We start from the raw sequence: 14,118 nt of genomic DNA on the forward strand, positions 1-14,118 counted from the left end.
GCCCTTCTCCTGAGGCCTCAGCCTCCCCCTTCCAGCCAGACGCCCTACTCTCCCGGGTGCCACCGAGCCCACTCCACCTCCTGACCGCCAGATTCTGGGTTTGTCCCGGAACGCTCCTCTCCCTTCCCAGCCACGCCCACCCCTCCGCACACACACCTACCTGGGTGGCTCCAAGGTGGCAGAGGGGCGACTCAGCCCCCAGCACCTGGCTCAGGATGGCACCACACCTCTCCCGGTCAGAGGACCCTCCCTGCCCCTCGGTCCCCAGGATCCGGAACCTGCCCCGAGCACAGGGTCAAGGGTGGTCCAAGCACAGCACGAACCTCCCTCCACTCTTGTTTGACACCCTGAGCCCCTCTGTGTCTGTTCAGTCCCTAAGTCGTTTGACAATGATTTTTTTCCACCTTTTATTTTTTATTGTCAGCGTTACTAGAGATGTCCCCGTTCTCCCCTGCCTTTGCCCACCGGCACCCAGCCCGCCCCCTGCCCTCTGGCCGTCACCACGCTGTGGCCCATGTCTGCGGGTTACCCATCTATGTTCTTTGCTAATCCCTTCACTTCCTTTCATCCAGCCCCCCAGGCCACAGTGATGTATAAAGCACCTACAAGGGGCTAGGCACCCAGGAGAGTTTTGCTGAGTGGAGGAGAGGCAGATTAAGTCAGGGAGGCACGGAGGGGCGCATAGCCAGTGGCTGTGAAAGGAGAGAGACAGCTGGGGGGAGAGAAGGACAGAGAGAAGAATGAAGAGAGGAAGGGCTGGTGGCCAGGCCCAGGGTCCCTGGGAGAGCGGGCCCTCCTTCGCCCGGAAGGGCCCCCAGGGCCTTTCTCAGGAGCCTCATCCCTGAGGGGCGCGGGCCCGCGGCGGCCCCTCCTGGAGCCCCACCTGGCCAGGAAGGTGTGGAAGGGCGTGCGCACGGGGAAGGTGGCGCCGCGGGTGCAGATGGCCTCCAGCGCGCCTGCCTGGCGCAGCTGCTCCATCACGTGTCCCACATCAAAGAGGCCCGGGAGCTGTGGCCGCGGGACAGAGTCAGTGAGGGCTGCTGTCCTGGGGCTTAAACTGCCGGGAATGCAGGGCAGGGCACAAGGAGGGGGCGGAGAAGGGCGGGCGGGAGGCGGGCTCTGGGCCGGGTGCCGGGAGCTCACCTTTCCCGGGTTGGGGTTGAGGCACTGGATGAAGTAAATGTGGCTCCTGATGGGTGGAGAGGGGTCACTTGGGTACAGGTCAGGCTCCTATCCAACTCCCTGCCGCTGGGTGTGGGGACGTTGCTCTCACCTGCCCAAGCCGGCTATCAGGTCCCTCAGGGACTGCTGGAACCGAGAGGCCAGTGTGGGCTTGCCTCGCTCTCCCTCGGCCTGCGGCTCTGCGTCCTGGAACAGGCTGCCCACCAGCTGCGGGGGAGAGGAGCCTGCACCGGCGGCCCCCAGAGCTCGGCCACAGCCCGGCCTGCCCCCAGCCCCGGGAGTCACGGTGGGCCAGCTCAGAGCGTCCAGACCCTGGCAAGTGGAGGTCGTGGTCCACGGTGCCTGGGGCTTGAGGGCGGCCCCCTGAGCAAGTGTCCAGGCCGAATGAGGAGACAGGGTGTGGGGGGCATGGGCCGGGGGGCGGCGGGCACCTGGAGCTGGCTCTGGGCGAGCATCTCCACCACAGCAGGGTCCAGACGGTCCCGGTTTCTGTTTAAAAATTTGTGAACCTGGGGAAGACAATGCGGGGAAGGGGATGGAACACCAAGGAGAGAAGGCCGCGTGTAGAGGCTGGTGGGTCCTCTTGTCATCCAGCCCCGCCCCTCAGAGTTAAAAGGTCACCTTTGTTTCTTTAATTAATTGTTCTGGAAAAATAGAAATCCACCTGATGGAGAATATAATTGCACTCTTACCTCACACCTTGTATTAAAATTAACTCCAAATGAATAGATCAAAGACCGAGATGTAAGACCTGAAACTATAAAATGCTGAGAAGAGACCACAGGGAGAAAGCTCCTGACATGGGGCTTGGCAACACCAGGGGCACAGGCAACGAGAGCAGCGAGAGTTCATTAAATTTCATCAGAATCAACAACTTTTGTGCATCAAAAGCCACTATTAAGAGCAAAAAGACAACCCACAGAATGGAAGAAAACTTCACATATCAGATAAGGGATTACTACCCAGATTATGTAAAGAGCTCTTACAACTCGCCAGGAAAAAAACAAACAATTTGAAAATGGGCAGCGGATTTGAATAGACATTTCTCCAAAGCTATACAAACGGTCCAGAAGCACATGAGAAGATTCTCAACATCATTAGTCATTCAGGAAATGTGGATAAAAACCACAATGAGATGCCACTTCTCACCCACTGGGATGGCTATAATTTTTTAAAAATAAACAGAAAATTGCAAGTATTGGCAAGGATGCAGGGAAATTGGAACCCACATACACGCTGGTGGGAATGTAAAATGGTGCAGCTGCTAAGGAAAACAATTCGGCGGCTTCTCAAAAATCTAAACACAGAATGACCATGTGATCCAGCCATTCTACTTCCAGGTAGAGACCCAAAAGAACTGGAAGCAGAGACCCGAACAGGTGCTCGCCCACCCCTGTTCATGGCAACATTATCCACAACGGCCAGAAAGGTAGAAACAACTCGTGTCCATCCGAAGACGAGCGGTGAACCGAACGGTGTCACACGTGCAGCGGAATAGTACTCGGCCATACAAGGAAGGCAATTCTGACACAACGTGGACGAGGATTGGAAACACGCTTAGTGCTGTAAGCCAGACACAAAAGGACGGGGTGTGTGTGTTATCATTCCACTTGTAGGAAATACCCAGCACAGGCAAACTTAGAGAGACAGAGAGTAGATTTGCTGGTACCAGAGTTAGTGTTTGATGGGGACGGAGTTTCTGTTTGGGCGGATGAAAAAGTCCTGGAAGGGGACAGAGCTGACGGTCGCAGGACATTTTGTCCTTGAAGCCACTGAATCCTACACCTAACATGGTAAATTTTATGTTATGTATATTTTACCACATTTAGGTTGCCTTCATCATAAACCGCGTTCCTTTACATATTTCTTGGGTCTGTTTTGGGTTTGGAATTCTGTTCTATTGATGGGCCTGTTCGTTATCAACGCCGTACCCTTTTAATTACTAGAGCTTTAAAAATGTATGTGACTATCTGGTAGAACAAATTCCTCCATAATCTTTTGCTGTTCCATATTGTATTGGCTATTCTCATGCATTTCTCTTCAGGATAATACTTCAGAATAATTTCATCAGAACCCATTCCTCCTCCGGCCATAAAAACCCCACTGGGGTAATGTCTGGAATTGCACTAGTTTTTAGATCACATGGGAAAGGATGAGCAATATTAGGGTTCCCCAGCATGAATGTGGTTTGTCCCTTCATTCTGAAGCCTTCTTTTGGGATCTTTAATACAGTTTTATGGTTTTATTTATTCAGTCTCCATGTGTTCCCTTTTTTTCTTTTGATATGATTTTTTGGAGGCATAACTGACATTTGCTCCTTTTGCTTCCTGTTTGGGTAGTTTGTGTATTTTCTTCTATAACCAAACCATGTCATCTCCTCCAGGAAGCCTTGTGTGACTTGCCCCACCTCAAACCCGTCACAGGGTCCTACCCTTGTTATGCCAGGCCCTGTCCCCTCAGTGCCCCTCCTCCGGGGCAGGTGGGCAGTCTCTGTGAAACTCAGGACGGAGGAAAAATCCCTCGAGGGAGCACCGGCCTGGCCATTTCCATGGTTTTGTGTTTAATCGTCATCACATTGTGCAGGACGGATTCGCACCCGTTTGCGGACGAGGAAGGAAACGGAAGCTCAGAGGAGAGAGGACGGCCTGAGCCTATGCAGCCAGGTCCCCTGCTCTGCTCCCCTTGGCCTGGAGGGTCCCGTGGCCTCGACTCCCCCAGCCCCTAACAGTCACCCGGAACCAGGCGGGGCCTGGGGCCCAGATGGGGAGAGATGGCCGAGCCGTGCGAGGGGTGTCCCCTCACCCACTGCTGTCCCTGTCGGCTGACTCACTCCGAAAGGAAACACCAGGTCACAGTGCTCTCACCGATTCACCCCGGAGCCTGCCCCGGCTTCACCCTGGTACCTGGTAGGTGACGGCCCCTGCGTAATGTCGCACGGTGAAGATAGGAAGCGGCAGCTGGGGCTTGGCGTAGCACGGGTGATCGCCATGGTGATAGTGGCACTTCTGGAGGAAGGTGTGGTCCGTCGCCTGAAGAGAGAGATGGCCCCTCTGAGGCCTGTGCTGCCCTCCCGCTGTGCCCAGGTGCCAGGCGGTGAGCAGGAGGTGGGCTCCGCTGGTTCCCCACCTTCCTCAGGTAGGAAGAGTCACGCAGCCTGAGTCCTTCCCAAGGGCGCCTCTCTCTTTCCCTGAGGCTGTTTGCACAACAAAGTGCTGTTTGCGAAAGAAAGATGGTACCTCACACACAGATACCTTCCCTGCCAATGAGCCCCATCAAATCCTGTAGAAGGAACAGGGGACTCTACACACATCTTTTAAAAAGTACTTGTACAATCAATCCAAGAGAGGCTCTTCCATGGAGCCGAGGAACGGGTAACAACGGGTGGGCGCACCTGCCTCGGGGTCACACAGCGGGGGCGTGCACCCTGGGGTGGCTATTCCTGGGTCATCAGCACCCAACGCGGACTCGAAAGGGGCAGTTTCCAAGAATGGGGACCTAAGGAAACCCTGCTGGTGATTCCAAAAGTGGCCCTGAAATGTCAGACACCTGCGACTGGTTTCATAAAACTGTGAAATGTGAACCAGGAAAAGCGATCACGTACAAATTAACACAATAGGTTTATCTGGTAAGGGATTTCAAATATGCATGTTAGTAAATGAATGTAATGTCTCAATATCACATCGTGTGTTGTTATAATAGACCAGCGATTTTCAATTGGGGCACCGCAAGAATTTTTAAATATGCAAAACCTGACTATTTAGTCAGGAGCACTAACCTCTTTTCCCTTAGGTGGTCCATAAAGAAATGACAACAGCCAACACAAGAATAGCTGTCTGGTGTGAATGAATCAAAATTATACCCATTTTTTTGTCAGATTGGCAAAAAGTAGATTTTTTTGCTGTGCCACAGATTTTTAATAATTAGTTTATGTGTGCCAGGAGATTTAAAAAAAAATAGTTAAAATTGCTGTGATAGATAATAAATCCATATATATTACATATTAATACTTTAATATTAATATTGTATTGATCAATAAAATACTATTATCACATTTTACTTTTTTATTTTTTTTTAATCTTTCATTTTCAACCTCTATGTGGGAAAATGGAGGGTCACCTTATCTTTGGGGTCATGGTGTATTTAGCTTAAACAGCCTAAGCTCCCAGAGGAGGCCCATCTACACACGTGTTCCTGTGGCCCAGTACAGCCACCCACGGGCCACACGAGGGTGACCTCACGTGTGTGCGTGCTCTGCATGTGTGTAATGAACGCCTTTCTCCTGCTACACTGAAGGCTCAAAGGGAGGGACTGGGTCTCTTGCTCACCTTTTTATTCCTCGCACAATTCCTGGCTCTTTCACTCATTCGTGCAATATTTAGTGAACCCATAACCACTTGCCAGGCGCTGCTGATAAGGGTGAAACCCTTCAGAGGAGGGCCCAGGTTACCTCAGGAGGGCCAGTGAAAAAATATACGGTAACTGCTAAATACAGTGCAATGTAATTGCTCATGGACACACGTGTTACAAAGTATAAGTAATGCAGCGGCAGGGTCCTAACTGGGAGCTGGCAGGCAGGCAGGCAGCGAGGGCGTGAGGAAGGGATGCGCCGTGGTCCTGAGGTTTGCTCTGCACTGGCCCTCGCCTGCCTCCCGTGAGCCCCGCCCGGTCCCCGCCACCCTCAGGCACTGCTGTCTCCTTTCTGCAGTGAGGACTTGAGCAACCTCAGAGAGGTCAGACCTCCTGCTCAAGGTCACCCAGCACAGGGCTGAACCCCGTTTGGCCACAGTCTTCCCACGTTGCACTGAGGATTGGTGGGCAGGGTCTCTGGACCCCATCGCTGTATTGCTCCCCCGCTCCTTGTCCCCGCCACTGGGTGCTCACCTGGGACAGCCATGTCTGGGCGTCCAGGATGCTCAGGAGGCTGTGGGGCTGGTCTACCAGGAGGTCCAGGCAGGACTCCCTCGGAGGCTGGGGGATGGGCGTCCAGGGCAGCAACTCTCGCTGGCACTCCTCCTGGGGACAGCGACCGTTGGGCTGCTTACAGAGCCCACCACAGTCACGCGGGACCTCATCCGAGCCAGGGCAGGGGTGGAGGCCCCCCTTTTACAGATGGGAAAACTGAGGCTCAGGACTGAGGCAGCCCATCGCAAGCGGGCCTTGGGGTGCAGCTGTCAGGGCAGCGCCCTCTCTTCACCAGAGGTGGCCCCTGTCCCAGGGACTAGCTGGGCGTGCCCCGCCGCGCCCCAGCCCCGGGGCCTTGCCTCCTCCTGGGCCAGCAGCCTCTGGCTGCAGAAGAGCCGCAGGCGCTCGCTGGCAAGGTTGTTGCACAGTTGCTCCAGGCCGTTCACCCGCAGCGCCTGCGGACACAAGGGCAGTGAGGGGGGCGCCCGCCGAGGTGGGGGGACTGGCACACAGGCCCGGTGCCCGTCATCCCGCTCCCACAGGGCGGCCCGCGTTCTCCCCAGCAGAGGGAGCAGTGGCGCCCCGGGGCCGCCGCGGCAGCCCGCAGGGTCCCGTGCACAGGCCCGGGCGTGGCGTGCAGGCTGCTGCCGTCCTGCCCAGCCCCAGTCAGGCCTCCCTCTAGGATCCCATGCCCCTGCCCTCTGCTCGGCGTGGCTGTGAGACTTCAGGCCTCTGGTCCCGGGCGTCCTGTGGTCTGCGAGGCTCCTTTGCCTACAACCCTGCTCACAGGCTATCAGAACGCCTCTTCCCTGTAAGCAGGGCTCAGGCTGCCGCCTCCAAGAAGCCTTCTGACATTCCTCCTGTAGGCATCACAGGCTCCTTCCTCTGTGCCTCCTGGCATCTTACTAGTAAGCCCAGCAGAGCCCTCACTTCTTGTAGCTTTGTACGGAGAGTTGACATGCTCGAAAACACACAAGAGCACGCATGCGCGTGCGCACACACACTTGCCGTGGTTACCAGGGACACACTGGGGAGCAGGAGAGAGCAGGGGCGGGGCAGTGAGCAGGGCCCATCCAGGGACTGAGTGGGGCTCCCTCTCACTCTAGCCCCCTCCTCCCTGCCTTCAGGAGGCAGGGTCTTCGGAAAAGTCAGGGTGAGCTGAGGGCCTTGGCGCACGGGCGGTGAGGCGGGGGCTGCCCCAGCCTGGGGCCTTTATCTTCTGCTGCCTTGGAGGCTCCTGTGGGACAGGCCGAGCAGGACAGAACCGTCCAGAGGCCGGGTCAGGACCAGACAGAGCAGGGCAGAACGGCTGCCCCTCCCGGAGAGGGCAACTGTCTCGTGGGCATCTCAGAGGCCGGCAGGCAAGCAGCTCACGCGTGGCCCCCGCAGGAGAGCTGGAGCTTCTGGGGGCCCCAGAAATAACCAGGATGAGGTGGGCACCCCATCCTGGGCCCCGCCCCAGGGGTGACCTCAAAGCCGTAGACGTCCAGGACAGTGATGCTGTCCATGCCGCCTCCCTCCCCGGGCGGGGCCCGCCGCGAGCCGGTCCTCCTCAGCAGCCAGGCGAAGAGTCGCGAGTACAGGGCCTTGGCCAGGGCGTCCCTGTGGGCACCGTGCGTGAGCCGCGCGCAGCGGAGCGCCCGGCAAGGCCATGCTCCCTCCTGCCCCCAGGGCCACCTGGCATCAATGGCGCTCTCCACGGGCAGGGACCTGGAGGCCGGGCCATAGGGAGTCTCCTGGAGGCAAGGGACAAGCACAAGGTACTTCAGGCCCACGGCACCAAGACATCAGCTGGTCTGGTCGGGCCCACGCCACCCGGAACCCTCGAGCTCACCGTGACCCTCCTGGTGATGGCCGCCTCCAAGCGCTCGGGCGGCACCCGCAGCAGCCGGGCTGCCGTGTGAATCTCGGCCCAGCTGGACACGGCAGCCACCTCCTGGGACTCCCGCTGGACAGAGGAGGGAGGGAGCAGGGAGCGCTCTGCTTGTGCCATGGCCACGTCCCTCAGGGCGGGCACCAGGCCATGCTTTGCATGGCAGCTGCCCTGCCACCCAAAGGTAGCTAGATCCGGGCGGGCTGGAGCCGGCTCTGGGGTCCGAGGGCCCTGCCTGGAGCCCTGGCCTGACTCTTCACTAGCTGGCCAGCCCGACAAGTCTTTCCTCTCTGAGCCTCCACTGTCTTATTGCAAAAGGGGAAACCACACCCCTTATGTGCTGGTGCTGCCCTGAGAACCAACTGAGAAAACATATGCAGAGTGATTTACACAGTGCCAGGTACTTAGGAGCCGCTCAGTTAATGCCAGGGATGCTTCCCAGGGGTGTCAGCTTAATGGGACAGGAGGTGGCATAGATGCCGAAATTCCCAGTCTGCTTCCTCATCTAAACGACGAGGGGCTGCCTCCTTCCCGGGGCAGCCGTGCGGCCTGGGGGGCCCAGGGCTCTGCAGTCTCCCATGTATGGATATAAGCGCTTGGCATCGTCAGTGCTGCCCTGATTATGTAGACGAGCCCCGTGGGTCCAGCGCCGCAGGGGCAGCGCACCTCTGAGGAGGAGAAGCAGATGTTGCCCAGGTGCAGGATGGTGGCCAGCACGGCCCAGACTGTGGTCAGCTCCTCGGGGCACAGGCCCAGTGCCTGCAGGGCCTTCACCAGGACTGCGAAGTCCTGGGCGTCCTCCTTGCCCTGGAGCCTGCAGGCCCTGCCCTGCGGAGCACAGCAGGGTGGGGGCAGGGCCTGACCTCCCACGGCCTTGCTCCCCTCCTGCCCCCCCTCCTGCCCCACACTGAGACCCCTTCCTGGGCTCTCCCTGCTGCTCGCTGTGCGGACCTTGCCCCCACCTGGTTGAGGTAGTAGTAGCTCTCCGACTCTTGCAGGGACAGCTGCTCCCGTTCCACGCAGTCCAGCCCCGCCAGCAGCTCGTAAAAAACATGGAAGCTCCGCTCAGCCTGGGCCTGGGGAATAGGGACTGGCTTAGGGGGAGCTGTGGCCAGGTCCTGCGCCCCAGGGCAGCGAGGACCAGTCCTGGGGAAGGCAGGCCTGGGGACTCAGGGACCACAGCCCCGCCACAGGGGCCCCTCCCTCTTTCCCGCTCTGGGAGCTGGAAAGGGGCGAGCGGCAGGGTGGGCCTTACCTGAAACACCACCCTCGAGGTCTCAAGCAGATAATGTGACACAGAGGCTCCCACGATGACTCCGCTGTGGGCACAGGACACTGGGTAGGAGTGCCCAGGGTGCATGCAACCCAGGGGCCCTGCTCAGAAGGGGACCCACCGTGGGCCGGACCCATGGGCAGCAGCGTCAGCTCCCTAGGGCACTGACCATGGGTGCTCCCTGTGCCGACCCGGACGCCCGTCACTCACTGCTGCAGGCAGAGGCGGAAGACCTGGCCGAAGCGGCTGGCGTTGGCATTGAGGACCGTCTTGGCGTGGCCAAAGCTGCCGAGCAAGGGCAGCACATCGTCCAGCTAGATGGGGAAGGGCGTTCAAACATCCCCAGAAGCAGCAGCGGGGCCCACCGATCAGGGCACCCTGGGCCTGGGCGCTGTGCTAGTCCATGGAGGGTCAGTCCAGCCCACCCACCTTGCCCCCCTAGTAGGCCATGTCTGGGGCTGTCCAGGAGGAGAAGCCACAGACCTGAAGACCGCCCTCCTGGCCCAAAGGAGAAGGATGGTCTTGGGAAATAGCCAGCTGCCCCTCACCTGACATCCTCTGTCCCTCGTCTGCTTCTGCTCCAGGCTGCCTAGGAACCGCACGATCTGTTTGGCAGCTTCTGTCTTCCCTGAGCCGCTGCGCCCGCTGCAGGAGGGAGGGGCTGGCAAGGTCTCCAGGAAGGGGCCCACAGGATAGCCCCACGGGGCAGGGAAGTGAGGACGTGCTGGACCAGAAGCGGTACTCACCCTAGAGGTTCCCGCGGGAAATGCAGAAAGCTAGACCCCAGGCACGGAGACCCCCTCATTCAAGGAGCACACGTGGTGACTTCAGCCAGGAGCACAGCCCTTCGGGAGCCCCGAGCTACCCACCAGTGGGGCAGGCCGGCAGTTTCAAATGCAGACCTCACTCCTCCCACCCCTGCGTGCTCCTCCCCAGCCCTCAGTGTGGCCTGTGGGTTCAGCCGCACAGGCGGTCACCACTCACCTGAGGAGAACGCATGTGCCCTGCCCGGTGCTCTGAGCCAGGCTATAGGCTGATGCCACGATGGCAAAGATGTGTCTGGGGGAAGAGGGCAGGGGCAGAGGACAAAGCTGCCAGGGGCATCTGGGGCCCTCCTGGCGGGGGCAGTGTGTGTCCACCGTCCCCGGGACCTCAGTCAGTGGGACATGCTAGGGCTTAGCCACCAAAGGGGTGAACAAAAGGTTGGTGGAGAAAGTCACTTACGGGGTGGTATTGGGGGCCCTCCCGGGGCGGTAGCTGGCCAGGACCTCAGGTGTGAAGAGAGGCAGGGGCCAGCGGGGGTTCAGAGCGAGCAGAAGGGGCCCCCCAAATGTCTGGGGAAGGAAGCAGAGGCTCTCAACAGAGCAGGGAGGGAGCAGGAGGTGCAAATGGAATGGGGCTCTGATGCTCCCCTGCCCAGACCATGGCGGCATCTCTGTGGGCCCCAGGAGGGTTCAGCACCCCGCCCAGGAGGAGAAGGGAGGAGGAGCTAGCTCCAGGGCTGCTGGGGGGCCCTCTGATCCCAGGGGAAAGGGAGTCCCAGCCCACCATCCCCTCCCTGGGTCCCTCCATACATAGATTCGGCCCAGGTGAAACCTCTTCTTGAGACACAGCAGAACGGAGCTGTCGCACAGCGGTCTGTGGGGACAGCGGGGTGGAGGAACAGGATGTTGCGGGAAGGGAGGAGGTCCTAGGTTATTGCTGCCGCTGGCTGCAGAGACACTCGGGACACCATACAGCCTATCTGAGCTCCATCCATATAACAGAGGGGAGGGGCTGCTAAGTAAGTTACCCACCCCGAGGGGCTGAGAAGCAGGGCCAGGCTGCTGACTCAGAGGGAAGCTTTGTGCCGATTAGAGAAGGAAGTTCCAGGCAGGGGCATCTGAGGTTCATCCCTCCCCTGCCCTTCCAGTCAGACGACCCTCAGTGAGGCAAAATCCCCTCTACAGTTTATGAAAACGGGAGTAGGGGCTCTGTGAGGACCCACGCGCCCCAGGCATGGCAGAGTTGGAACCTCGATCACTCACTGCAGCCAGGCCAGGTCCTCGGTGTCTTCCAGGGCGGCCCCTGGGCTGCTGCCCTCGGCACCCAGAAAGGATGGCGCCTCCAGGCCTGGCCCAAGGCTCAGCTCCAGCTCCCTCTCCAGCGCCTCCTCGACCTCATCCTCCGGCTCCCACCGCTCCCTCTGGGACAGGTAGGGGCCCGGACTCCTCTCCAAAGTGAGTTGGGGCAGCAGTGCGTCTGTGCCAAGCCCAGGGTCCTCGCGGGTGTCGGAGCCCTGAGCCCAGTGCACCGGAGCCTCAGCTTCCAAGGTCTCGGACTCTGCTTCGCTGCTGGAGCCACTCTCGTCCAGAGGGGGCTGGTCACTGGGCTCGTCACGGGGACCGGCCACCATTTCTCCATTCACCCTGCGCTCCTCACTGTTCCTTGAGGTACCTGCGCAAGGCCAGATGCGCCCCTCCCCGGCAGGGGCGTCGGCCGACGCTTCCTCTGAGCTCCGGCTGCTCGATGCTCTCCCCGCCTTATGGATCCTTGGGAATACGACCGCGAACTTGGGATCCGGAATGGGGTCTTCATCCTGAGAAGGATGGTGGCAGGGTGGGCTCTCGGTGGCCTGCGGGGGGTGCCGGCTGACGCCAGGGGGAGCCCTCGGCCGCCCCCGCAGCCCCACTACGCCCGCCAGGCGAAGCCCTAGACGTCGCTTTAGCGCCGGCCCGCGACTCCGCCCCTCGCCCGCCCTCGACCCCGCCACCGGACCCGCCTCCTGCCCCTCGCTCGCGCGCCGCCGGAGCCGACGCCAGAGCCATTGCAGGAAGCTCAGGACCCGTGCCACGCGCAGGAGCCTCTCCTTGAGGCCGGCAGTACGGGGACCCACGGCCTGGGCAGCGGGGCCCGGTGGGGGCCTCGCGCGGAGCCTGTGGAGCGTCACGAGGGCGGCCAGCGGCGCTGGGTCCCCGGGCCCGGCTCCCTCTGCGCCCCCTGGGGCGCTCTCGCTGGCCGCCGCGTGCACTTTCCCCACCACCTTTCCGACCCGGCGGCGCGGAGCCCTGGCAGTCGAGGCCTGGGCTCCACTGGGCTCGGTGTCCCGCGACTCCGCTTCTGCCTGCGCCACTTTATCACTTGTGTCGCTGGTCGGCCTTGGGTCCAGAGAAGCCAGGGAGCTCCGGGAGACTCCCGCGGGCCTGCCCTCGAGGGGGCTGGAGGACGGGGCATTCCTGCCTGGCTCAGCCTGTTCGGCCTCCGGGGCCCGGCCCGCTGATGCTGGGGTTGCCGGTGGGCCCCGTCCAGGCCCGACCTCCTCCGGACCCCAGTCTGCGTCTGTCCCGGAATCCTCAGTCTCTCCCTGGGGCCCCGTTCCCAGCGACCCTTCCTGGCTCCGGGGCTCGTCGCTGCTTGGATGCTCGCCCTGCTCCAAGGCCGACTCCGGCCCGGTCGGGGTGCCTGCCGAGCCTGTGTCCGTTTGCTCTGACCTGGGCCGCAGCTCCGGAGCCCCGCCGCTCTGGCCGCTGCTTTCCTGGGCCTCGCGGGCTTCGCTGTCCGGGCAGGAGCTGTCCCGGCAGGAGCTGTCCCCGTCCGCGCCGGACGTGTGCCCATCGAGCCTCTGAGGCTTTCGGCGGCCCCGCGGAGCCGAGGGTCGGCGCCCTTTTCCTTTCCTCCTGCGGTGGCCGTGCTCGCCTGTTCTACCTTCTCGGGGGATACCGTCCTCCTCCAGGCGCCCCCCATGGCTGTCCCCGGACTCGCGGCTCTCCTTCAGCTTGCGTCTGTGACGCCTCTCGCTGCCTTGTCTCCTCTGGGCCGTTGGTGGAGACCCAGCCCCTGGCTGTCTGCAACCGCGGTTCCCCTCGGTGGTGGGCTTCCTGCGGCCACCAGGGGTCCCCTGGCCTCCCGCCGTGGCGGGCTCCAAGACCGGTCTGGATCCTCGGGCCTTACCGCGGCCCTGACGGCGCGCCCCGCTGGGCACGCCGTCCGCGCTGGCCGACCCGGACTCCTGCTCCCCCGAGGCTGGCCTCTCGGGTCTCTCCGGGCGCCTGGGCGCCTTGCCCTTTCTCCCGCCCATGGAGGGCCCAGTGAAGAGGGTCTCCCCGGTGCCGTCGTCCTCTCTTCCTGACGGCCTGGCTGCCCGCCGGTTGCCTCACTCCTCCAATGCGCACCACCCTGCTTCTTCTCTCCTGGGGTCTACAGGCTCAGCCCTCCCCCGCCCCTCCTGAGTCTCCCGCCTTAAATGAGCATCAATAATGCAAGTGGCTGCGGGTCCTGACCCCGCAGATAACAATGAAGCAGAGGCCGCCCAGGAAACAGGAGATGCTGCCCCTGTGGACAAAAGCCGGGGACAGGGCAACCATTCCACCAGGGAGTTGCTGCCCCCTAGGGCAGCCTGGCACCGCGCCTCCCTGAGGGGCCCATGTTCAGCTGCCTCCCCCCTTTCTTGCCCAGCACGGGGTGAGGAGTGCAGGAGAATCTGAGTGGTTGGGGCTCCGGGGCGGGGGCGGGTCCCCACTCTCCTCCCTTAGTCCCCTGAATTGCTCCAGAAGGGGGGGACCAGGCTGACCTTGGCACACAGCACCCCGTGAGTTCTGTTGGGATTTGTTGTTACTGTTCTTTGAGATTGTGAAATATAATTTAAAGAAAACAGCCTAAAACATAAACGTACACCTTGAACTGGTCAACTTTACACCCGCCTAGACCAGTTCTCTCTCCTTTCTTCGTTCTGCTTTTCTGGTTTATTCCTTCAGCTGCTTGGTTTACAAGGAAATGCCTCCAGCCTGCGCCCAGCCCTCTTCTCCCTCCACTGCCTCCCCCTGCCCCTCCGCCCCACCTTCCAGGAGCCACCTCCTCCTCTTCTGGCCTCACCCCCCGCACCCCGGTCCACCACCTTCACCGCCTTTGG

The 14,118-nt window shown here is 60.6% G+C and overlaps 1 protein-coding gene across 1 annotated transcript in view; it reads right to left on the reverse strand.

The window, feature by feature from the left end:
- MYO15B (myosin XVB) overlaps positions 1-13,287 on the reverse strand; it is a 31,047-nt gene extending 17,760 nt beyond the window's left edge. The window contains 20 exon segments of the mRNA XM_054593087.1: positions 161-278; positions 884-1,008; positions 1,144-1,189; positions 1,274-1,389; positions 1,614-1,691; positions 4,086-4,211; positions 6,064-6,195; positions 6,444-6,539; positions 7,554-7,686; positions 7,762-7,820; positions 7,919-8,032; positions 8,624-8,785; positions 8,920-9,033; positions 9,213-9,276; positions 9,441-9,544; positions 9,779-9,901; positions 10,226-10,289; positions 10,455-10,564; positions 10,805-10,868; positions 11,258-13,287. Of these exon segments, the coding sequence (XP_054449062.1) occupies positions 161-278; positions 884-1,008; positions 1,144-1,189; positions 1,274-1,389; positions 1,614-1,691; positions 4,086-4,211; positions 6,064-6,195; positions 6,444-6,539; positions 7,554-7,686; positions 7,762-7,820; positions 7,919-8,032; positions 8,624-8,785; positions 8,920-9,033; positions 9,213-9,276; positions 9,441-9,544; positions 9,779-9,901; positions 10,226-10,289; positions 10,455-10,564; positions 10,805-10,868; positions 11,258-13,287 (3,978 nt within the window).
- Positions 13,288-14,118: the final 831 nt, after the last annotated feature.

The sequence above is a fragment of the Pteronotus mesoamericanus genome, unplaced genomic scaffold, assembly GCF_021234165.1.
Source record: "Pteronotus mesoamericanus isolate MK-2021 breed Mesoamerican mustached bat unplaced genomic scaffold, CSHL_Meso_final scaffold_408, whole genome shotgun sequence".
Lineage (NCBI taxonomy): Eukaryota > Metazoa > Chordata > Mammalia > Chiroptera > Mormoopidae > Pteronotus > Pteronotus mesoamericanus.